This window comes from Amblyraja radiata, chromosome 27 (assembly GCF_010909765.2).
Source record: "Amblyraja radiata isolate CabotCenter1 chromosome 27, sAmbRad1.1.pri, whole genome shotgun sequence".
NCBI classification, from domain to species: domain Eukaryota; kingdom Metazoa; phylum Chordata; class Chondrichthyes; order Rajiformes; family Rajidae; genus Amblyraja; species Amblyraja radiata.
The window spans coordinates 5,077,380-5,102,533 of record NC_045982.1 but is presented as its reverse complement, the minus strand read 5'-3'; the positions used below and the strand labels follow the sequence as shown (position 1 = coordinate 5,102,533).

Genomic DNA, 25,154 nt, shown 5'->3' with positions numbered 1-25,154 from the left:
ACTCACCCCCTACTTTCAGTCTGAAGAAGGGTGCCAACCAAAGCGTCATCCATCCTTTTTCTCCAGAGATGCTGTATGACACGCTGAGTTACTCCAGCACTTTGTGTCTATCTTTGGTATAAACCAGCAGCTGGAGTTTTTTGTTTGTATCTGAGAAGCCTTCTTCACAGCCTGTCTATCCATGCTGCCATCCTCAAGGATATTTGAACATACATCAAGACCTCTTTGTTTTTCAACTAGGAGCCAATCATTACTTGTATATATGACCCACCCTTATTTGACCCCCCCCCCAAAAAAAATGTATCACCTCACACTTATCAGGATTAAATTCTATCTGCTAGCACCCTGCCCAACATAACTGAGTTTTATCAATCTGTAGCCGGACTGTTCTCTGCACTATCAACACACCACCATTTTTGTGTCATTTGATAACTTACTAATCATACCTTCTACATTGAAATAGACAATGGACAATAGACAATAGGTGCAGGAGTACGCCATTTGGCCCTTGGAGCCAGTACCACCATTCAATGTGATCATGGCTGATCATCCCCAATCAGTAACCCGTTCCTGCCTTCTCCCCATATCCCCTGACTCCGCTATCTATAAGAGCCCTATCTAGCTCTCTCTTGAAGGTATCCAGAGAACAGGCCTCCACAGCCCTCTGAGGCAGAGAATTCCACAGACACACAACTCTCAGTGTGAAAAAGTGTTTCATCGTCTCCGTTAGGGAAATCTAACTCAACAACATTTATAAGTGATAGCAAGGGTCCCAAGTCAAGTCAAGTCAAGTCAAGTTTATTTGTCACATACACATACGAGATGTGCAGTGAAATGAAAGTGGCAATGCTCGCGGACTTTTGTGCAAAAGACAAACAACCAAACAAACTATAAACACAATCATAACACACATATTCTTTTACATAATAAATAATGGAAGGAAAAACGTTCAGTAGAGTTAGTCCCTGGTGAGATAGGCATTTACAGTCCGAATGGCCTCTGGGAAGAAACTCCTCTCAACCTCTCCGTTCTCACCGCATGGCAACGGAGGCGTTTGCCTGACCGTAGCAGCTGGAACAGTCCGTTGCAGGGGTGGAAGGGGTCTCTCATGATATTGTTGGCTCTGGAGTTGCACCTCCTGATGTATAGTTCCTGCAGGGGGGCAAGTAAAGTTCCCATAGTGCGTTCGGCCGAACGCACTACTCTCTGCAGAGCCTTCTTGTCCTTGGCAGAGCAATTCCCAAACCAGCACTAATGCCTGTGGTAAACTGCTGATCACAGGCTTCCAATCACAAAAACATTACCCTCCTGTCTCCTATTACCAAGCCAATTTTGGATCCAATTTGATGACTTGCCTGCCTTTCACTAGTTATTTGTTTGCTTTTAAAAATGCCTTGGGATTATCCTACTTGTGATCATGAATGATGGAAAACGTTTTAAGTGTCACGAGGTGAGTCATTCATTGCAGGACACTTTGTCCTTAACCTGCTCTAATAGCCACTATATTTACGTGGTTGGCCTAGATAAGTTTCTGGTCAATGGTGACCCCAGGAAATTGATGGTGTGGGACTCTGCATTGGTAATGTCACATTTTGTTCTTGGTTTAATTCCAAAACACATTGTAAAACAATAATAAATTGGCATTATATGGTGTGTTTGCATAGTAAAATATTCAATGGTCCTGCAACATTTGACAGTCACATAAATAGATATTAGAAAAGATGACAAAGGCCTTCATCAAAGAAATACGTTTTAAACCGAGTCTCAAAGAAGGAGATGTAGAAATTCATTCATTCATCATCGTTGAAAACATTAGCGACGCAGTGGTGCTGGTTTCCGACGGGAACGGTGATGGACGCACGACACATCTCTGTCCTCCAGTTCCTGCGGACTTCCGCCGCTGGAAGTATAGGATTTTGGTGTATGTGCTTTATCATCGTTCTTTACAATGCTATGTATGACAGTGATCGCAACTTCTACTGAATTGTGGATGGCCGTTGGCTCGCTAGAAGCTCATCCGCCCTTTGACAGGTCTTGTTTTTGGTCCTGCTGGGAGTCCACAGCCCCCCCCCCCCCTCACCTGGCAAACCAGGTGGGGGAGATGGTTTAGTCGCCGACTATCCGACCATGGAGCAGGTAGCACGGGATTACATTGTACCCATGGTGGGAGGAACTCCCCCCGATCTGACCTGACCTGAGATGTAGAAAGGCAAATGAATTAGAAAAGCAATTTCTGAATTTAAAGCCAAAATACTCAAATTCAAATAAATAACCATAGATGAAAATCAAGAATGTGTAAGGTATTACAGTTGGGCCAAATTGATCTTGAGGGGATGATGAGAACCTGAAGGAGGGTGCAGCTTTAAAGAGGTATGAAACCATGAAGCATTTAGAAAGTGAGGAGAATTTGTTAATAAAGTAGAAGCCAAAATGTTACAGTGCAAGTTATGAAACAAAGTTTTAGATGAAAAGTTTGCAGAAGATGCAAAATGAGAGGATGGCCAACAAAGAATGTGTCTAGTGAAACCTAGGGACAACAAAATTACAGATAATTTTATAATTGTTTTCATGTCATATAGTTTTGCACTACAGATGCACTTCAGTTTGGTTATGCCAATAGTAATTAAAATATGAATACTTAGAGAATCTGTTTATAGTTTAAACTGCAAAACTAATCCGTATATATCAATTGCTAACACCTTTCTCAGTCACGTAATTTAAGTTCTGTTTCTGGATCTTCGGGAGACAGGACACATAAATGGAGTCGCAGGAAGACGGAATTTCCTGATAAAATAAAAGGTGCTTCATAATTTTAAGCTGGTTGCTGTTCGCTACCCCTTGTTGATATTCTCAGTGTACTGCACAGACAGAGTTCCACTGTCTTGAACACCACTTGAACATAGTTGAGCTGAACTTGGTTTGAAATGTGTAAAAACAAATAGAAATTGTGGCCATGTTCTTTATAAATTGCAAATCCCTGAAACTGTGTGGAAGGTATTCACTATTTTGATTGCTAGTTTTAAGCAGTTCTCAGGCTCAGAATATGAATGAGTGCCCTTTGACTACCTTGCATTCCAATGGTCTGCTAAAATCTATTAGGCAAATAGAGGTACTGTTGCAGAATCTTCAATGTGGTAGGAAGCAGCCATGGCCAGAGGAACATGATGCTGTTTTTTGTAAAACTGTGAACATAAACTACTCACTTCTAAATTCCTGCTTCAGAATTTTGGATAAATTCAAGGAGATTACTGTGGTACAGTTCAATTTTTATAACTAAAATTTAACTGATGTTAAAGGCATTATCTTCTTGTAATTTTCATTATGTTTGGGCCATTTAAAGTTATTACAGAACTTTAAGATGAAATAGTTTAATATTTATTATCTGAGGAAAAAGGATGACGTAAATATTCAGATTTAAATTCAGATTTTATTCAGATTTACTATACTTTATTTATCCTTTAATAGTGCAGAGCACCAAGTACCAAGTCTGAAGAAGGGTCTCAACCCGAAACGTCACCCATTCCTTCTTTCCAGAGATGCTGCCTGTCCTGCTGAGTTACTCCAGCATTTTGTATCTATCTTCGATTTAAACCTGCATCTGCAGTTCTTTCCTACACAAATAGATAGATACAATACAGAGTAAAATGGGAATAAACTTCTTTCAACGAGATGGGATAATTTCATGTCTTATTTGTCATTAATGCTTGGCATGTAACATTGTAGTCTTGGAGATTACACATTGGTCAGCTGCAGTTTCTTGTGATTTACTTAGATCTTATTAATTGCTGAGAAAAAAATTACATTCTCCTAACTTTTGTGAATAAAAGAAACATTAAAATCTTGCTCAATAATAACATTAATGAACTTAAAAGCTGTTTGTATATCCATTTAATATGTTCAACAATGTAATCAATCACATAATATATACGTAGAACATCTTTCTACCTACAATTGTAATTAAGTCATAACCTTTTAATCAGTCAACCTGAGATTAATGGCTGCGTTCAAAAAAGGAATAGATGAATGTATTGTTTTAAGACTTTTGCTATTTGATGAATGTATTGTTTTATAACCTTGTAAAAGTGCAGCACACATTCATGTTTTGCAAGATTTCATATTTTCTCTCCATACTGATTTTCTTTGGATTTAAGTAATATTGTACATTACAAATTCCTATAAGTATAAATCCCAGCATGTCCATTGTGCTTGTAACAATCTACATATTTGCATTAATTTATGGAATAGAAATTCAGACTATTGCAGAGACGTAACAAAAGTTGGATTAGCATTCTAATCCAGATAATTTGCCAAAAAAGAAACCGGTGAAGATACTGGCCCAAAAAATGCTACAAATACATGGGGAGAAACAGAATTATTACAACCAGTCAATGCTAAATGTAAAAGCAAAATTAAGGATAAGCCAAAAAGATGCAGCCACAAAGAAAAAGGTCATACAAGCTGCTGTGGTTTAGCAAAAGATCCTCAGGGGCTCACTACAGTGGACCTTAGAACTGTTGCATTGAGAGGCATTTAATATGTTTACATATAAATGCCACAATAATTATCTGCTAAAATGTCAAAACTGTGGTCTCCTAAGCATCACTTTGGAAACCCAACAGCAAATTTGTTTTGAAGTGGAAAACCTTTGTTGGTTAATAATGGCAATGATGACAATTAACTGATTCTTATCCTCATCTGAGATATCAACACACTATTCAACTAAAACAATGAATAACAACTAAGATCAAGAATGTTTCCACTTCACTTATCAAGAACAATGAAGCCACTTTTTAACATCCTCTATAATATTCATGTTGAAATCTCAGCATTATACAACTTTGAACCTGCAATCTACCACTCAGTATATTTTTCTACAAAAATGAGGTGGTGACTGAACACAATATAATTCTTGGGAAAGATCACTGCAATTGCAGATAAATAATTTATTGCATCTTGCCCTGGTCTGAAATATTCAATCAGTATTCTGAAACTGATCTCTGATTGTTGAAGGAATATGAATGTGTATGCATAAGGCGTCATGTTTAATTAACCATCATCTTATAAACTTGCTTAAAGTTAGTATGTTCATTAATGTCAGTTGCAATTATGCTCTGGTTTTATGTAAAATCCTATTTGTTATAATATATATATATATTGATTAAATATCTGATGCCATATTGAGTACATTAATTCATTTCGCTTTTTATTTTGAAATAAGATAGAGCTCTAGGGGCTAGCGGAATCAAGGGATATGGGGAGAAGGGGGGCACGGGTTACTGATTGTGGATGATCAGCCATGATCACAATGAATGGCGGTGCTGGCTCGAAGGGCCAAATGGCCTCCTCCTGCACCTATATTCCATGTTTCTATGTTTCTATGAAATTCTACTGTGTTTCCTGAAAAATAGTAATATCTTTAGGATTATTTCACATTAAAAATAATATGCATTAATATGCTGACCACTTAGTTTTGGACACCATTCAAGGGAAGTCTAGACAGTTAAAAATATAGTTGCTTTATTTTATGTTTCTTACCTAGATACTATAGTTAAATGCTTTGGTTTTCTTCCAGCTTTTTCATGTACTATCATGCTCTCCAAGGGTATATATAAAGTCAACATTTAAAAAAAGATTTAGTTGGTACATAAGGTACCTTTCAACAGTGCCATCAAGAATGCGTAGAAATCTTGTACTTGACAACGTTGCCCTGCATTCACATTCAAACAGCTACATAGCAATAGACATTCTAAGGTCAAAGCCACAAAATGTTCCGTGAGTCAAATTACCTTTTCAATAGACATTCAAAGGTCAAAGCCACAAAAAGTTCTGTAAATCAAATTACTTTTTCAGTAGAAATCCATGGCTCATACCATATTTTATGTTGAACTTGCATTCCTTTAACAGTGCAACAGCTGAATCACTAATTCTTTCTTTCTTCAGACAGTCAGTTAGGTGTTTTCGTTAAAAAAAACTGTTTATTCACATTTCTTTAGGTTCAATGACTACCACCTCCTATTTTTGTTGGTTTTACCGTTAATAATCCTACTTCAGTTAATACTGTAGACATTACATATCTCCGTCAATCATTTTGGAAGGCCAAATTCTACAACATTGAAAAATAGGTAAGGGAATTGTGATGCACAATTTACCTTCATTCATAGTACACACAAAATAATCTTAATGAGTAGCACAATCTTTCCTTCAATCAATGAAAAAAATGCATCTGCAAATCTTCATCTTTGTATGCCTCTGGAGAGAAGGAATGGGTGACGTTTCGGGTCGAGACCCTTCTTCAGACTGAACTTTTAAATTAGGTCTGTTATGTTTCTTCTTACAAGGCACTTTTCAGTCTTGTTTCGTCTATCATTTACTGAGATCAACTGCAGTTCCTTCTAACTTCTTAGCCCCCTCAACTGCTTTTCCTGTTTTCCCATTATGCATCCCTCCAAATTGGTTCATTTCAAGTTGTGGAATTTTGCTTCCTCCACATGTCATCATCATAATATTTTGCTTCATCTATCTTCTTACTTTCAGGCTTTTAGTATTATAACCTGAGAGGTATCATGTTATTTTGCACTCCCTCCTACACCCAGTTTTATTTAGCTCTTGATGAATGTGAGCTTGTTTCTCATCCTTTTTCTTGTCTGCATGATAATGTGGATTTCATTTCTCTGGAATATTTGTGCATTTCATACATATGTAGTACCAATAGCTGGTGTATGCTCAAACTCTCTGTCAATTTCTGTGGTGTTGATGTTCTAATTTAGTTTTTTTTATCATTTGTCCTTTTTGTTAATTCTGCCTGATGACCTTTCAATTTGCAAGTTTCCCATGTAAAATTATATGATAGTCCACAACTTCTGCCTACCCTACTTTCTGTTTTATTTTATTCTTTCATTTCCATCAACTAACCTAATTCCTTTCTCGGGACTGTTTGAGAAGTCAACTTCTACATCTACATTCTGACTATAGCTCAAGATACTCCTTCCAAATTAATGTTTTCTGCCTTGTTGCATAGGTTGACTCTCGGATCAGTTGGTCCAAGAACCATTTAGTCAATTTCCATGAATTTGCATTTATTCCTCACCTTGCTATAAGTCTTTGAAAGGAAACCATCAATAAGCTTTTTTGGCTCCTGCCTCAAGCTTTGGAATTTATACAGTAGCTGTGGATGCAGTGATCTGATTTTGGCTCAAATGCTTGTTGAATTTTTCAAAGACTTCTATTCGCTGGCTCACTTAGTTTGCAGCTGTTGTAAAGGTCGCAGCTTAGCTCTAACATCCACGTAAAGATGTAGTGAGCCTTATTTAAATCACTCATGTCTTTCATTAAACTCTTTACATTTTTGCTTACATTTTCAAGCATCTCCACAAATTCATTGCCAATTCAATTGATTTTGGGTTGTAATTGAGCAATCATTTCAGGCATATTTCATGTACGCAGTGTATGCAATGACCATAGGTTACTGTTGATATTTTTTCAGTCAATTTCAACATTGACATTATTCTGGTGATATGGAATTTTTACCATTTATTCCGAGAGTTCTATTTCTTTAGCTCATTTCAAGACGCAAATCTGTGGCTGAAACTGTTTATTTACAAGATAGGTACCTGTACACTGTACATTTTCTACACTGAATAACAAGGTACAATTGGTACATTTGCTTCTACAACAAAACTGTAGTTATTTCAATTCATTCTTGCAATAGAACGTTGATTCCTTTTTTTTCCGTTCCTTTCTTTCTTTTGGTTTCCAACAAACTAAATGAATTGCAGGTCGAACAATTAATTTGCATTTTGTGGAATCTTCCATTTAAAGAGTCATCAATATAATCTTTGCCCGTTAAAAAGAAAATATTTTAAAAGCTATTTAAAACAAACCATTGTTTGCTGTTTAGCAAAATAACACAAAATGACTGCCACAAACATTTTTGGAATAGTTTTATTTTGTAACAATTCTAATATATAACAGGGTGATGTAATTTGAACAGTTGCTTCAAAACCTTGTGCCCAAATTGGCTTATGGTGCTCAGATATGTAATGCACGTACATTACTGGCACAGAATACTGCTATGGTCTATTTACCATGCCTCACTCATTTTTAGGTCAAATCCTTGAGGGGACAATATGGAGGGGTGGGGGGTGGAGTTGGTGTTTCTTATCAAATATTTTAATAAGAATGTATCGCAACCCATCATTAAGCATACCAATAATTGTAAACATAACATTGGAAACCTTATGTAGACAAAAAAGCTGGAGAAACCCAGCAGGTGTGGCAGCATCTATGAAGCGAAGGACCATAGATGCTGCCTCACCCGCTGAGTTTATCCAGCTTTTTTTTGTCTACCTTCGATTTTTCCAGCATCTGCAGTTCTTTCTTAAACATTGGAAACTTTATCGTCACCAGAAACAGATGGTGTTATATATCAAAGTATAAATTGACAAGATACCAAACAATAACTTATCAACAAAAGATAAAATGAATATACAAGTGCTGATTCACACTTCACAGCTCCTCTAGTATCTTTGCTTCACAGGGAGTTATATGGGGAAAGGGGGAGAAGGCTTTGAATTAAAGTTTGGATCTTTTGTTTGTTGTGTCATGCGTTGGAAGCAGGAAGTGGCGACGCTATAAGTTCCATCGGGCGCCGTTTAACGGACAACAACCAGCCTGAGCGACCTGTCCCCCGCATCACAACACACACACAGACACTGGTCCATGTTTACAGAGACAGGGAGCCAACACCAAAGATACTAGAGGAGCTCCTCTAGTATCTTTGGCCAACACTGTCAGCGGGGAAGATGGCGCGATTCTTCTCCAACTTTTACCAGGGCAGTAACAGGTGCCTCTGCTGCCACTTCCGAACAGGCTGCATCATCCTGACCGCTACTTACACGGTTAGTGCGGCAAATTTGAAAACGAATTAGCAAGCAAAATGATGGCACAAAATAATGAACCGACGAACATGTGTGTGTGTGAGGAGAATCCCCCACCTGGGGCTACAGAGGGCAGGTCATGAGGCGGTGGCTTGAGGCGCCACCGAAAATTATTGATAAAAATTAAGCAACGGCGCATTTTCTTTAAAAGTTAAGCGATTAGCAGTAAAGGAAATGAACACTTGCAGTGAGGAGATGCGTCTGTTTTGATGTTTTGGGGGAGGGCCGGCTGCTGCATTTGAGGCCTCCTCTTGCCGCCGCTGGCGGGCGGACGGACGATAACGGTCGGCGGGCGCGAGCTCCTCCCTCCCCCCCCCCCCCCCCCCCCCGGCCGTTAGTGATGGAACCTGGCCTTCAAAATTAAAACCTTTCTGTTTAGAAATACCTTTAAGTTTAACGTTTTACGTTTTTTTCAATAATGGCATATTTATTTTAAAACATTAACCCATGTTGCTTTCTTATATTGCGGGATGGGGGGAAGGAATGGGTAAGGTTTTGTTTTTAACCACAATTTATTTCTTTTGGTTTAGCATCAATCATTTAAGCACTCATCCTTGGCCCAATTTCTCATCGATCTTTTGGGATGTATTTTGGTCTTTCGATCTTATGGGGTGTACTAGATAGGCGAACCTTTGTGTAGGAAGGAACTGCAGATGCTGGTTTAAACCAAAGATAGACACAAAATGCTGGAGTAACTCAGTGGGACAGGCAGCATCTCTGGAGAGAAGGAATGGGAGATGTTTGGGGTCGAGATCCTTCTTCAGACTGGTTAGGGATAAGGGAAACAAGATATAGACGATGATGTGGAGAGATAAAGATCAATGAATGAAAGATATGGAAAAAAGTAACGATGATAAAGGAAACAAGCCATTGTAAACTGTTTGTAGGGTGAAAATGAGGCGAACTTTTGTGATGCATTTGGTCTTTCAATCTCATGGGTTACCAGTTAAACTCTTGGGATGCACTTGGTCTTGTCATCTCTTGGGTTTACTTATCCTTAGCTAGGCATATGACCATCATATTTGGTATCGCTCTCAACCAATGTTCATATTCCCAACCTTGGTTATGTATCTGCCCAGTACACTTCGGGTAAAAGGGTCCCGACCTGAAACGTCACCCAGCCTTGTTCTCCAGAAATGTTAACTGACTCGCTGAGTTACTCCAGCACTTTATATTTATTTTCAAAGCATTTTATAAATCCAAATTGTCCAGCCTGCAGTCTGCATTAATTCTGACATTTCTATACCTACCAAACTTCTCAGCTGTATATTACCCTCCATTTCAATGCCTAGGCTCTCTTAAAACCAACTGGCTGTTATCAATTTACAGTACAGAAGATACAGATGGTGTACCAGACTTGCACATAAGCCCAATTGAAGACTATACTTATCTACCAAAAACTGCTTATTATTCCAGCATCATCCTGTAATCCTAGAACAATGCTGACTTCTTGAAACCATTGCATATGAGTTTTGTGATTCACATAATTGATTAACTGTTTAAGATGCCTGGATATATCTAAAACATACCCCAATTAACAATAAAATTGCATAGAAACATAGTCAATAGGTACAGGAGTAGGCCATTATGCCCTTTGAGCCTGCACCTCCATTCATTGTGATCAAGGCTGATCATCCTGATTCAGTATCCCGTTCCTGCTTTCTCCCCATATCCCTTGATTTCGTGAATTCTTTACACTTTAAATAAATGGGATAATACATAGTCATATAGCCTCAGTTTGATGTTCAAAACTCTGATATAAGAGAATTTTATACCGCATATGAATTTACATTTGATATTAAGTGTATATGGGTCTCATGAATCATACTGGTTTACTCTGCTTTATTCTTTCCCGCAATGTGTGAGTGGCTGTTATGGTCTTCATTGCATCTGATCATTGATTGTGTGATGCTGCCTTGACACTTTGATCGGATAATTCTAAGGCTATGGAATGTCTATGATCAATCAAATTTGCTAATTAGAGATGCTGATTACCAGTGAAGGTACAAATACATGTGAGAATTATAACCAATAATAAAGGGATGAAAATATATTACCAAAGGTTGAGTGGTGTATGACTTGGAGATGGGCTTGCAGATGATAGTGTTCCCAAATGCCTTCTGATCTTGTCCTTCTAAGTGGTACAGGTTGCTGTTTGGAAAGTGCTGACAAAGGAGCCGTGGAAGATTTCTGAAGAGTATTTGGTAGATAGTACATCCTATAGTCTCATGAAGCATTGGAAAAGAGGGAATAAGGGGTAAGTCATTTAGATCGGAGACGAGGAAACACTTTTTCTCACAGAGAGTTGTGAGTCTGTGGAATTCTCTGCTTCAGAGGGCGGTGGAGGCCGGTTCTCTGGAAACTTTCAAGAGAGAGCTAGATAGGGCTCTTAAAGATAGCAGAGTCAGGGGATATGGGGAGAAGGCAGGAACGGGGTACTGATTGGGGATGATCAGCCATGATCACATTGAATGGCGGTGCTGGCTCATAATGGCCTTATCCTGCACCTATTGTCTATTGAATGTTCAGGCTACTAGATAGACTGCTATGTGAGCTGCTGTTTTGAATGATATCAAGCTGCTTAGGTGTTCATCTGGCCAAGTGAAGAATATTTTGCTGTACAACTTTTTATTAATTTGTTTTATTATTTCAACCATGGGTCGTGGACATCATTTATTGCCAGCATTTATTGACAACTTCTTATTGCTGAGGAGGCAGTTATGAATCAAGTACGTTAATGAGTCTGGCATTGCACTTTTTCTTCCCTGAAGGACATTGGTGAGCCAGTTGTGTTTTTGGCTTTCTCATAGGTCGATACTGGCTCTGAGATTAGTTTTGTTTAAATCTGTTTGTATTTAACTGAATATAAATTCCTCAGCTGCCATCGTGTTACTGAATCAATTATTTGGAGTTGACTGTTAGTCCAGTAATTTAACCATTGTGTTGAAGATTTTGATATCGTGCGCAGAATACCCAATCTTTGACCTGCTGTTGCAGCAGTTACATTTATGGTTTGTCCCATTTTTAAGTTTCACACTAATAGTGATATCCCATGGTGGGAGATCCCATAAAGAGAGATCAGGCTCTGAGATTCTCATTGCCTTGTACTTGAAGAGTGAATGTTACTTGCCGTTTATCAGCCTTTTAACAGGTCCTGTTGCATCCTGGCATGGACTACTTAATAGGCTGAAGAATTATTTAAAAAATCAATATTACATAATCTTCAGAAAACATTCCCCCTTCTGGTCATAATAGAAGGAAGGACACCAACAAAATAGCTGATTTGAGATAAATTTCTAATTCTCAATGACCATAGATCCATTTTCAGAGGAATGATTACGTCATTTCAGTTTTACTGACTTACATAATTAGGAGATGGATTAATCCAAATAGTTACAAATCTAATGGTTTCAATTATCTGCTGAATTCCATGGGGTCATTAATTATTATTTAGTTTTAAGATTGGGGAAGTTGAAAAGTCACTGACTGAAATCAGTACATTTGTTTGTCAACTGATACTGCTGAATGTCCTGCTGAACATTTTCAGCATTCAGATATGTACTTGGATTGTAAATCTTCCACCGCCTCCCTGTATATAGTTTTTCTGTATATATTATTTTTGAGAAGAAAACGCCTCCTAAATTCTTAGATGGTGGTAATTTGGATGAAAACAAGGTGCTGACCAATTTAGAGCTATTGGGTAATGACCCCTGTCTTTTCATTGTGTCCAAGTTCAGTTTCACATGGCTGAGAAACTCCCAAGCTTGTGTGTAACATTCAAAGTTACCTGGTGCAGAAAGGAGTATTTAAAAGAGAACTTTATCCATCAGCTGAAAAAGGAAATACAATTTTAGGTTTTATGACCATGACTAAACAAGCACAACTTAAGGCATATATGTGGACTGTTTAATGCTTTAGTGCATTAGTGTTTTTGCAATCGGAATGCACTCCCCTCCCCCCTTGACCCCTTCCTCCACCCTAGTCATTTAACCAGTTCCACAATTCACCACATTGTATCCCTCTTCACGCCTCTCCTCGCCAACAATTGGCCTACCAGGGCACCACACTGCCTGCCTGAGGTCATTTGTTGCTGGCCCAGATTGGGCCTGATCTATTCTCACCTGTAGCTCAACCCCTCCAACTCTCCTAACCCTTCCCTTTCAGTCTGAAGAAGGGTCCCGACCTGAAACGTCACCTATCCTTTTTTCTCCAAAGGTGCTGCGTAACCCACTGAGTTACTCCAACACTTAGCAACAGAGGCTATCTTTGGAATGCCATCTGTTTCGTTCCTTTCACATGGTGAAGGTGAATAATGCTATGGAGATGATACACAGGGGAATAACTTCAATCATTTAATATGGTCCTAATCATTGGAGTATTACCTAATAAGAGTATAGACTGAAAACAAATACATGCAATTGAAGCTTTTAAAAATGTTAAAGGGACTGAATACAATCCAGTTAGGTTTTAGAATGATAAGGTTGGAGAGCACGTATATAATGTAATTGCAGCAGCTTTATGGGCGCGCTCACTAACTATTGACCACTGTTTTAAAATTCCTACTGATCTTTAAATGGGACCTTGGCATGTACTTGAGAGAAAAATACATTGATGAATCCTGAAAGAAGTGCTGATTACATTTAAATGTTCATGTGGGTCTATTTCGTATCCTCTTAGAGCTTGCTTGTTTGCCTTTCAAATTTGAGAGGATTTACCCTAAGTATAACATCCAAGGTTGCATTATTAACTTGACTTGTATTTGACTTGCTTTAATGTATGTTTATTATCTCAAGCAGATATAAAAGACCATTTTGTGCAATGGACAAACAAAGATTAGTTCTGCTGTGTCCTGGTCTGATACTGTCACTCAAATAATATTAAATATGTCTATTATTAACTTGTTCTCTCTGTGATCTTGTGATCAGCGAAATACACTGCTCATGTCTTGCATATCATAAATACATCTGCAATTTGAATAACATGAGATGTTAACAACTTAGACTTTGATCCATATTTTATTACCTTTTTGTCATATGATGAATCCAAGAAGCATGCATGCAAAATAAAATATTGCAGTTTTACTTGATGGATTTTTCTACTACATTGAAAAATATTCATGCCTTGTGTGTTTACAGCAGTCGGAAAGAATATCTTCTCTTTGTAAGACAACTGAAAATTCATCTTCTCATCTTTTATTTGAGTAGATGTTTGATAACTCCTTGCAGAAGTTCCTCTCCGCTCTTTGTGGAGGTTTAAAGAAAAAAAATATGTTATTGAATGACCACTCTTATTGAACATTGATTGACGGCGGTTGATGTACCCATTAGATAATAGCTAAATAATTTGTATTCTGATAGGTTATCTGGACTGTAATGGCTGGATTTGAACTGGTGAGATTATTCAGGCCAGATTCAAAAGTAGATGTTTCTGTGGTCGGTATTCATTTTGAAGGCTTTTTTCAGGGAGGTAGGTGAATACTTTGAATGTTTTTTCCCGATTTTTAATGCAGTTTAGATGAGAAAATCTTCAATGTTATTCACAACAATCTATTTATTCTAAATTTGTAGATCATTTGGTGAAAAAAAAGAAAACAACTTGCAGCTGTTATTAAATCAAATGAAGGTTTATTAACCTATTTATCCTGAATGCTTATTCCGCTCACATCTCCCATGATGAGCAATTGTTATTATTTATTATATTTTTTGGCCTTGATAAGCACGTTCAAAAAAAGCTCATGGCTGCACAAGAAAATAGCCTGAGAATTTGAATGTTTTTGACTGTCTCAAAGTTATAGGTTTGTCGATCAGTGCACACATCCAGGCTGCCATTCCAGTGTAGTACTAAGAGAGTGCTTTGCTGTCAGAGCTATCAGATGGCTTTGGAATGGCATCTTGCACTGAAATCTCATCTGTCCCCTCAAGTGCTGCAAAAAGTCCTCTACCACTATTTTAATGAATAGCACATATTCAGTGTAGAGAACAATATTTGCCCCTAATTTAACATTCCTAAAAGATTGCTATCAAAGGATTAATGCACTTCATTAGCTGCAAAGCATTTAAGACCACATTGAGCTTGCAATAGGTGCTATATATATGCACAGTAGTTTTCTTCACATCCAATTTCAGTTGAATTGGAATTATTAAAATGTTGGCTAATTATTCTATTATGTTAACTAATTCAATTAAAATGCAATTCTATGGACTCTAAGTAAAATCTATGTACAGTGCTTATCAATCCTAAGGCAATGTTCTATTTGATTTGATGATTAATTGTAACAGTATACTGACATTATTCACAGACATTTCCTATTAATGTTAAAAATGTACTATGTCTTTCAGTGGACACTTTTACATCTCTTATTTTTGTCATTTTCCTGACTGCTGTCAGTGGCTTGGCAGTTTATGGAATTATTAAGGTAAGAAGCTGCCAGGTGTATGGTAATTTAGCAAGTATATATCTGAAGCAAGCATCTGTTTAAATTGTGCAAAGCCGCATTCCTTTTTATACACAATAAAAATGGTATTAGAGCAAACTTGTAAAACTGGTAAGACTGCCAGTATGAGGATGCTATGCACTAGTAGGAACATCTCCACATGTACAGGTTCATGACTGTACTCAACTATATATAACCACTGCTGTAATTTCTACATGGTGAAACCAAAATGTGTAAAAATGGCCTTTATTAAAATCTGACAGTGTGCACTTTAACCACATGTGATTTCTTTCTATTATAAATCTCAAATTGTGGAGTACAGAGACAAATAAATAAATAATGGGTCTTTGTCCCAAACATTATGGAGGGCACTGTATTTCCTATGTTACAGGAGTGATTGCACTTCAGAACAATTTGGTTAGTTTTGGGATGTCATGAGAACATGAAAGACTTGTGTAAGCATATAACCATATAACAATTACAGCACGGAAACAGGCCATCTCGGCCCTACAAGTCCGTGCCGAACACTTATTTTCCCCTAGTCCCATCTACCTGCACTCAGACCATAACCCTCCATTCCTTTCTCATCCATATACCTATCCAATTTATTTTTAAATGATAAAATCGAACCTGCCTCCACCACCTCCACTGGAAGCTCATTCCACACAGCTACCACTCTCTGAGTAAAGAAGTTCCCCCTCATGTTACCCCTAAACTTCTGTCCCTTAATTCTGAAGTCATGTCCTCTTGTTTGAATCTTCCCTACTCTCAATGGGAAAAGCTTATCCACATCAACTCTGTCTATCCCTCTCATCATTTTGAAGACCTCTATCAAGTCCCCCCCCTTAACCCTCTGCGCTCCAAAGAATAAAGACATAACTTATTCAACCTTTCTCTGTAACTTAGTTGCTGAATATTTTTTTTCTTTATTGGGATATTTCCTTTATAAAGGAAAAATTAATTGGAATAAGGTAGACACTAGATGCTGATGTAACTCAGCGGAACAAGCAGCATCTCAGAAGAGACGGAATGGGTGACGTTTCGGGTCGACACCCTTCTTCAGTTTCCCATTCCTTCTCTCAAGAGATGCTGCCTGTCCCGCTGAGTTACTCCAGCATTTTGTGTCTACCTTCGATTTAAACCAGCATATGCAGTTCTTTCCTACACATTAATTGGAATAATCACCATTTAATTAACTGGCATTCAATGGGTATGGTGATTGTTGCGATAGAGACAAAGCACTTGGATTCAATATTGAGCTATGCTCCTTGGCATACTTTATCACCCCACAGAATTCCTTGGGCCTGTATCTGCCTACCAAAGGAGTCAAATGTCAGCCAATCATCTTATAGCTGTCCTATGGCAAAACTTATTTTCAGGTTGTGAAAAGAAGCAAGAGGCAAAAGGGGGTAAATTGATCCAAACTATATCCATGGTGTTAGAATTGAGCCTGCCTTTTTTGAAACACATTTAGTTCAGGGCTACCTTCCATTGTTCCAAAGATAATCCATTCTGCTTTTGGTATCAATTTTATTTTAAATAATTTTGTGAAGATTTCAAAAATTTCTGTCCAAAATCTTTGAATTTTTATACAAAAAACAAATGAGTGCGTTATAGTACCTTTTTGAGATGGGCATTTATCACAAATAGGTGAGACGTTAGGAAAAAGTTTACTTATTTTTGTTTTTGAATAGTATAATCTCTGTAAGATTTTAAATTGATTGGAGTGTGTCTTACATTGATCGAGCATTTATGCACATATAGTACATGTTTATCCCACCTCTCTTTTGAAAATTTTATAGCTAGTTCTTGTTCCCAGTCTCTTCTAATACCGTCGGTTGATGGTATTTCTATATTTAGAATGATGTTATACAAGTATGATATTAAATTTGCTGATTCGGCCTTTGTCTTCATTGCTCTCTCTCTCTCTTTAAAGCTTAAAAAATGAATTGGTACAATAAATGTAATAAGATATATTTGATAATGTAATGTAATAAGATAATGTAATAAGATATATTTGGCTTGTACTATTGTAATGTACTGTACTTCTAATTTTTTTAAAAAGAAGGAAATAAAAAAAGAATTGAGCCTGCCTTCTGATAGACTAATTATAAACAGATATAGCAAATAATAAACTTTTAATTAACGTTTGAAAACTTTTTAAATTATGCTAACCAGACCCTATCTTAAAATGTTATCTTTTTAAAAAAAAAATTCAATAAGGTGTGCCAGCGTCTACAATTAATAGATACTCCTCATGGTGATTTGAATGTGGCTGGTTTGTGGGTAGGAAATATCTCCAGTGTAAAACTTATTTTTTACTTATGGGACATCCACGTGAAATGCTTTGATATCTTGCACTGATTTGGTAAATTTTGGATGAATTCTTCTGGCAATTGAAGCATAAATAACATATTTTGCATAAGTAATTATTTCATAGTTGTCCAGTTTAACCAACCCCATTGACATGGGGAACTTAATACTGCTACTGATTTATTTTTCCATGTTTATTTTCTGATCTAGTACTATCCGTATTTTCTGATTCCATTTATAATTTACCTGGTAGTGGACTTCATCATCTATTGCATAGAAGTAGTTGGCATCTACGTTGAGTTACCAGAACGCGTACATGTCAAGTATTATGTTAAAAACGTGGTAAGTACCTAACTTGCTTGCTTTCGACTTGGAATTGAAAATGATTGCTCTTTTGTTCCTCTCCAGCTTGTGTTTATTAAATTGCTGTAAATGGTGTTCCCATGCCTTGGGTATTATTCCCCAGAAATATTTTGTTATCACACTCTTGTAAAATAACACACCATTTTCCCTGTCCTTGCATCCCATCATGTCAGTTGTTCCTGGCATGTTCCCTGCTATTTATGTTTCCAGCTTACTTCAGTGCTTAAACTTACAAGTAGTATCCTTCTAGTGCACATTCACATCATTTCACATCCATTTTTATAGCTTCCAGCACAATTGACTGTTTCAACATCCTACAAAACATCCTTGTCATTCAATTGAGTGGTAATGTTGTCTTCTAGTTCTAAGTCATGATAGAAAAATATTTGGCAGGGTCTCCTCTTAAACCACCAGCAATATCACAAATCCCTAGAATCTACCCTTGGCTGCCACCAACTATATCTTGCATGCTTCCTTCCATCTGAAGATGACACATCCAGGTGCCACTCTTCAATCTCCAATATCATCTCCTTCCCCATCATTCAGCGCTCCTGCCTTTTGTTCAGCCTTCCTGGTGTTCAGGTGGCAGAACTGGGACTAGTACTATTTTTTTTGGATGTCTGGTATGGGGTAGGCCAACAACATGACCTGTCCAGCATCATTAACAAACTTCTCATGGAAGTGAAACTAAACTGAAGAGTTAACAGGCAACTTTACAAATTACTTCAACTAAAGTGCAGTTAAGTAGTAAGTTCCTTTATTTAAACAAGAAAACAGAATCAGATGAACTTTTCCCGTGTGGAACCATAATCATTCCTCTAGAGAGAATCTGACTGCTCTCAGTCCACTGTCACAAGGTGACCCAGACAGCTTGACCAATTTGGTCTTGAATTAAGTTCCTGTCACATTATCCTCATCACATAATGTCTATTTCCATGTATGTAGCAACACTCAGCTCTATTGCACCTGAAGTGACCTATTGCTAAAACTCTCATCTGCTCTTAATCCCTCCAGTCCAGAAATAAACGCGCATCATTCATATCCTAATCCACATTAGGTCTTCCTCACCTATCTATCTGCACAGATTTAGTATCTTTCCTTCAGATCACATCTTGAATTTTAATAATTTCATGCAGTCTTCTAACTTGGCCATTTGTGGGGGATTTTCTCATCCTCATCGGTGGTGCCTTCAGTCATCTGTGACCTACACAGTGAAATCCCCCTCCCTAAATCTGTCTGTTCCCCACCTCACTCTGTGATATGTTCCTTAAAACATTCCTGCTTTTATTTGTTCCTGCTAATCCATTTTTGATGCTAATGTTAATTTTCATTTGTACAACCTTCACTCTCATGCAAGTTATTGGAATGTTTTCCTACCTGAAAAAATGCCACATAAATGCTAATTTTATTTAGATTTCCTGATCAATATGTATTCTCACCTTCTAGATTTTGGGCAGACAAACGTGCGGGAGTAACTCAACGGGTCAGACAGCATCTCTGAAGAAAAGGAATAGGTGACTTTTGGGTCGGGACCTTTCTTCAGAACCGAAATGTCACCCATCATTTTTCTCCAGAGCCCCATGAGTTACTCCAGCACTTAAACTATCCAGCATCTGCAGGTCTTTGTTTCTAGATTTTAGGATTGGTCATGTTGTTGTCATTGCGACGTATTGCAATCCAGAGATTCTAATCTCAAGACATTTCTTGACATGCTGATATATTTGTTAATTTACTAACTTTTTGAAGAGATGCTTACCACTATTTTTCTGCACTTGTACAGCTTGGTTGCCCAGGTGGAATTAAAGTGTTTTTTTTCACTTGGAAGTATCCCACGTGTTTATTTGATCACATGGATTCTTTATAGCTGGTGTACAGACGGGATATTCATCCCATTCGTCTGGGTTTGATTTGATTTTCACTGCTTATAATTAGTAACTTCACCAAACTTACTTTTTTAACATTCAAAGGAGGGTTGGCATGTAGAACTTGTGCTATGTATGTATGTATGTATGGGTTGTATTTTTAAGTAAATCATATTTTTCGTGCTAAGTTTTATTTCCCAGAAAAGGAAGCTGTTTCTGGCCCAGGCAGCAGAAGAGCAATGATTATGTTTTCACTTATGTTCATATCAGTTATGCTTTTAAAGGTAAGAAATCCAAATCTTGCTGAATATCAAATTTATGTTGGTGTCATAAAATATAACAGTGATAATGTTAACACATGTTTTAGGGACAATCAGCATGTTGTTTTGATAACTCACTGCATAATACGTGCATCAAGATATAGTGGAACGACTGACTGCTCTTCTTCAATGCTGAAGATCTTAAGTGAAATCTTTGGTCTAAATTTGAATTGCAATGTCAAATTAATGGTTGTTGGAATACTTGTACACCAGGTCCTTTCTGCCTCTCTTTGGAGTTAATATTTTTTCTGCTTGATGTACTGAAGTATTTTGATACTTCAAATGTTTTGATAATTCCACACAATATTGAAGGAGGCCAGTTTGTCCGATCGGGTTTGTGCCAGCTTGCAGAGCAAACACATTCCCTCACTAATTTTCCCTGTAACCTATTCTGCCTACGTTGCCATCAACCCATCTCGAGATTCTACTGCTTTGCCCACAACAGCAGAGGTAAGGTTTGAACCTGCATCACTAAAGCAGCTCCATCCAGCAGCTGCCCCACTGTGCTGCCCCACTGTGGTACATTTAGTAATGCACCCATTGCTTTTAAAGTGGAACTCTGGTGCTTGTTTAATACTTATTCTTGCTTAATAGAAGTTTGTACTTCTACAATCAGGAAGGTGCCTCCTGACTAAAGACCTTGACAGTTCTTCCCCCTTTCCTTTACTCAAGTATTTGCTTTGGTCATAGTTGGAAGCTAAAATAGTTCCTCCACTGATTTGTAAATTCTAGTTCAGATTGACATTCCAATAATTCTATGCAGTGATAATTGTACTTTAATTGTTGGTATCTTGATTACTGCAGTAAATCAAGTAAAAGCATGAAGGCTAATTGGCATGTTATAGCTTCCGCTAAGAAATACATATAGTTTTGGAATTAATTCTTTCCTCAATCTATAATTTGCTCTATATTCACAATATCTAAGAAGAACAGTAAATGGGAGGAGACATAAAACGTAAGGTAACATTAAATGTTACTACACAAACTACACAAGTTAATTGAATTGTACTTATTGTTTTTTTTGCCTCTACAAAGTTCAGTGTAAACTAACCAGTGACAACTTAAAAGGAATTTAATATGTTGCTGCCTCCCAAACCTTGTATTTTTATTTACTGCCAGGCAATTTCAATTAAAATGATAAAACTATTTTTTACATCATAGCGTGAATCCTATTTGATATCCATGAATGTGTACAAACATTGCTGATGTAAGTATTGTGACCCAAATCGTCTTCTGATTTTGACTCTAGTGCTACTTCATCCGTGCTGTGTGCAAATGCTACAAGTTTATTAAGGATTTGGAACACGAGAGCAGCTTGGTGGACACGCTCCTTGATCTTCGTTCTCGGGTTGGTTTCACTTGATCAATGAGCAGGAAATAGATGTATATTAAATATGCTGCCTTCCTTCCTTTGGCTATGGTCAAACCAGAGATTTTAACTGTTTATATTAGAAGCCAAGTATATGGAGATTTTGCCCATGAACCATGTGGACACGTTATCTCTGAACTTCTGCTGATTGTAATGTTATACTGATGGATATTATGAAATTGGTAAGAATTTCTGGTAATACACATGGTTACACTGGTGGAGTTTATACTAATTATGTGTACATTTCCAATGGGTCATTATTCTCTCAAATCTTCCCCTTGGAAACTAAAACAGTGAGGTAGATCAGATACCATCACAACTGACTGATCTGTCCTGGTGCAATGTGTTACTCAAGTATCAGGATCGTTGTAGTTAGATTGAATGTTTGTGCAATTTCAAGTTGCGACAAAGCATGTGTCCACAGCGTCTCTTCACCTTACTCCTTCCCACAGCCCTTTAAAGACATGTAGCCCCGCTAAGTTTAGGCGACCCAACACATACTAAATCAGATGGGAACTGTGTTGATTACATGGCTCACTCACATATTGTGTTAACAGATTTTCAATTATATTGTACTTGAACTTTATTACAAGTCTGTAGCATGATACTGATTTCATTTGCTAAAAGATGTTGGAATTTCTTGGGAACATATGAAGATAACTAATGCCTGTTCATTTAGAGGTTAATCTGTATTTGTTGGACATCGGAATTGACTTTCCTTGGTCAAGTATATAGTTTCAGTCTTAAATATATAAATTGTTTTTTTTCTTGTTTCTGTGTTTTTCAAATAGGAAGGAGTTACACCAACACCTAAACCGAAAACTCAATAGTGAGTATAGTTTAGTTTAGGCAGTTATAAATTATGCAAATCATCCTTAGAAATAAAAAAACGAGTTGTTGTAAACAATTTGGGGGTAGATATACAATTGTAGCATATTAACAGATTTGATGTATTCTGTCCAACTGTTTTCTTTGTGTCATTTGAAATGCATTTGCTTCATGGTTCAGTTAAACCAATCCATAATCATGCTTACAAATTCTATCATCATTTGTTTTGATATGTTGACTATATGAACCTTTTGGAAAAGTCTGTTATTTTGTGCATTTGCCTTAGTTGATGCATTTTCTCATTTATTTTATTCACTATTATCAGTGTGTAATGAAATGTATTTCTCATTCAGACCCGGCCTCCAGCATATATTATCAAGTTGCCATTAAATGAGGAGGTTGTAAACAAAACACTAGAAGAATTGCCAATGATGAAGTCTCCATCTTCCGACACAACAATGTATTTAACAGTTGCCTGACATGAACATGTGTATGTTCGGTACCTGTGAAAAATGTTAGCGTGCAGTATTACACTGGGTAAAATCCTGAACTTCAAACAGTTTTTTATTTGGGTATAATGGGTTTTATAATTGTTACATGTGATCGTTGAGAATTTTGTGTTGTACATTATAATCTCAAAACCTACACAAGTGAGGACATTTTGAATGCTTATGGTTAATGTCCATTGTACTTGCTAAACACCTAATTCTGATATTGACAGCTATTAGAAACCATACGTGTGTCTGTAAAGTGGCACATTTAATGGTAAAAGTTAAAGCCGACTAGTCACACTTTCAGTCCTGGGCCATGAACATCCATTCCTGGGTGCCGCAGGTGTTTTCCAGATAGTTTAAGACCATGCCCATCAAACTAAACAGCAGCCGGCAAATTCTGAAATAAAATGCAAAACGCTGGGAATAATCAGCAGATTCAGTGAGCTATATCCCATGAATTCCAGACTGCAGAGAACAACTCCTTTTAGAAAAGGAATCAACAGGTCATCAGGAATGAATTATAAGCGGATAATAACCACACATTTCAAATTTTCTCCCTCTTCCGGTACTAATGCAATGGTTTTTTTCTCCTATAGTGGTTCCGTTTGAGCTGAGAAAGATCCATTTCCCATTATGTTTTTCTTTATCTACTACTTTTTATTTACCATACCTACTGACACCAAAATATACATCTGATAGTCATCAGATGATGGCCACAACTCAGGAATGATTTCCTAGCAGTTTGGAATGTTGCAGTTGACTAAAAAAATAATTACAGCCTAATTCAACAACTATTAAGATTTTTAAACAATCATTTTCTCATGGACTAATATGCAATTTGTGGAATACTGGAGAAGCACCTGAATCATAATTTATAGCACAAGCTGCTTTATCTGCCTCCAGTACTGTCACAATGTTACTCAGACAGAAAGGGTGGCATGTTTGCATGTATCAGAGTTTGATTGTAGAAGTTTGAAGCTTCAGTGGATTTTTGTCCAGTCTCAATAAGTCCACCAATTGAGCGACAACACAACAGAACGCATTTGTCAAGCGAGCTCCCTGTTTGCGGGACTTAGTAAGCAGATTTCAATCGGCTAGTTGAGGGAAAAAGCAGAACTTAAATATTGTAATCCTTTATTCAAAATAACAAAGTTGCTCATGTTTGAAATCACAATTGGCTACCGAATATTTGATCCATGATGACCACCTGAGAAAGGCATCTAGATGTCTTTCTGCTAATTAGTTATAATTTGAGCTTAAATAACATCTTCAAACATATTTGATTTTTGCCACTATTTACGAAAGCTTCACATGCTTTCAATACTTATCACAATTTTCTGACTGTAAATTTAGTTTTAAAACTTGGAATCCATAGCTTAAGTATTTAATTATTTTCTATTTATTACCCATAATTTTCTCTTTCTATAATATGTGCTTTAAGTAAAGTTCCCTGTTTATCAGTGGAATGGACCATTTAAAAGGAACATTGGCTTGATTATTATTTTTTAATTGTTCAAAATGCACAACTTGAGAAAAGATAGGGGAGCATTGAAGTGGCAAGATGTAAATGTGCCCTTTTAAATTTGACTGTAAAATTGTACAAATAGAATATAATCTTTCTTGGTATATTTGTAGCTTTCTATATCATTTTGAAATCTGTGGTACTATATGTTATGGCTGAACTGTGGCAATTGCAGTTGTCCTCGCATTTAGTGCAATCAGTAACAAATCATTTGTTTTAGCTGGTTCTTCTGTACAATGAGCTTACTTAAATAAATTATACAAGCAATACAAATTGTTTTGAGTTGTGCAAAAATCCGTAATGTTGGAAGCTTGTAGTTGATGAAAACGCTGTATGTACAAAATGCACAATCTGCACATTTATATTATTCCTGTTTAGAAAGGAACTGCAGATACAGTTTAAACTGAAGATAAACACAAAATGCTGGAGTAACTCAGCGGGACAGGCAGCATCACTGTAGAAAAGGAATAGGTGACGTTTCAGGTCGAGACTCTTCTTCAGACTGAGGGACTCTCAGTCTGAAGAAGGGTCTCGACCCGAAACATCATCTATTCCTTTTCTCCAGAGATGCTGTCTGACCAACTGAGTTATTCCAGCATTTTGTGTCTATCTTACATTATTCCTGTGTTAGGCTACTGAGAATAAAACGATTTTATATTGTACTAGACCAAGTGCAGACCCGTTGGGTCTGTTTCCCCAACGGCGTTTGCGGGG

At 37.2% G+C, this 25,154-nt stretch overlaps 1 protein-coding gene across 1 annotated transcript; it reads left to right on the top strand.

Annotated features, from left to right (window-relative positions):
* The first annotated feature begins 8,632 nt into the window (after positions 1–8,632).
* laptm5 (lysosomal protein transmembrane 5) lies at positions 8,633–24,827 on the top strand. The gene is made up of 8 exons (XM_033044972.1): positions 8,633–8,897; positions 14,294–14,402; positions 15,275–15,351; positions 17,893–18,024; positions 20,096–20,191; positions 21,477–21,575; positions 22,388–22,425; positions 22,778–24,827. Coding segments are annotated over exons 1-8 (648 nt in total). The 5' UTR covers positions 8,633–8,801; the 3' UTR covers positions 22,779–24,827.
* The last annotated feature ends 327 nt before the right edge of the window (positions 24,828–25,154 follow it).

Excerpts from the sequence above, each read along its gene's own strand:
- laptm5 (XM_033044972.1), top strand. The coding sequence starts at position 8,802 with ATGGCGCGATTCTTCTCCAACTTTTACCAGGGCAGTAACAGGTGCCTC. Across the intron at positions 14,403-15,274 it reads TGAAGGCTTTTTTCAGGGAG|TGGACACTTTTACATCTCTT; the intron begins GTAGGTGAATAC and ends TATGTCTTTCAG. Across the intron at positions 15,352-17,892 it reads CAGTTTATGGAATTATTAAG|TACTATCCGTATTTTCTGAT; the intron begins GTAAGAAGCTGC and ends TTTCTGATCTAG.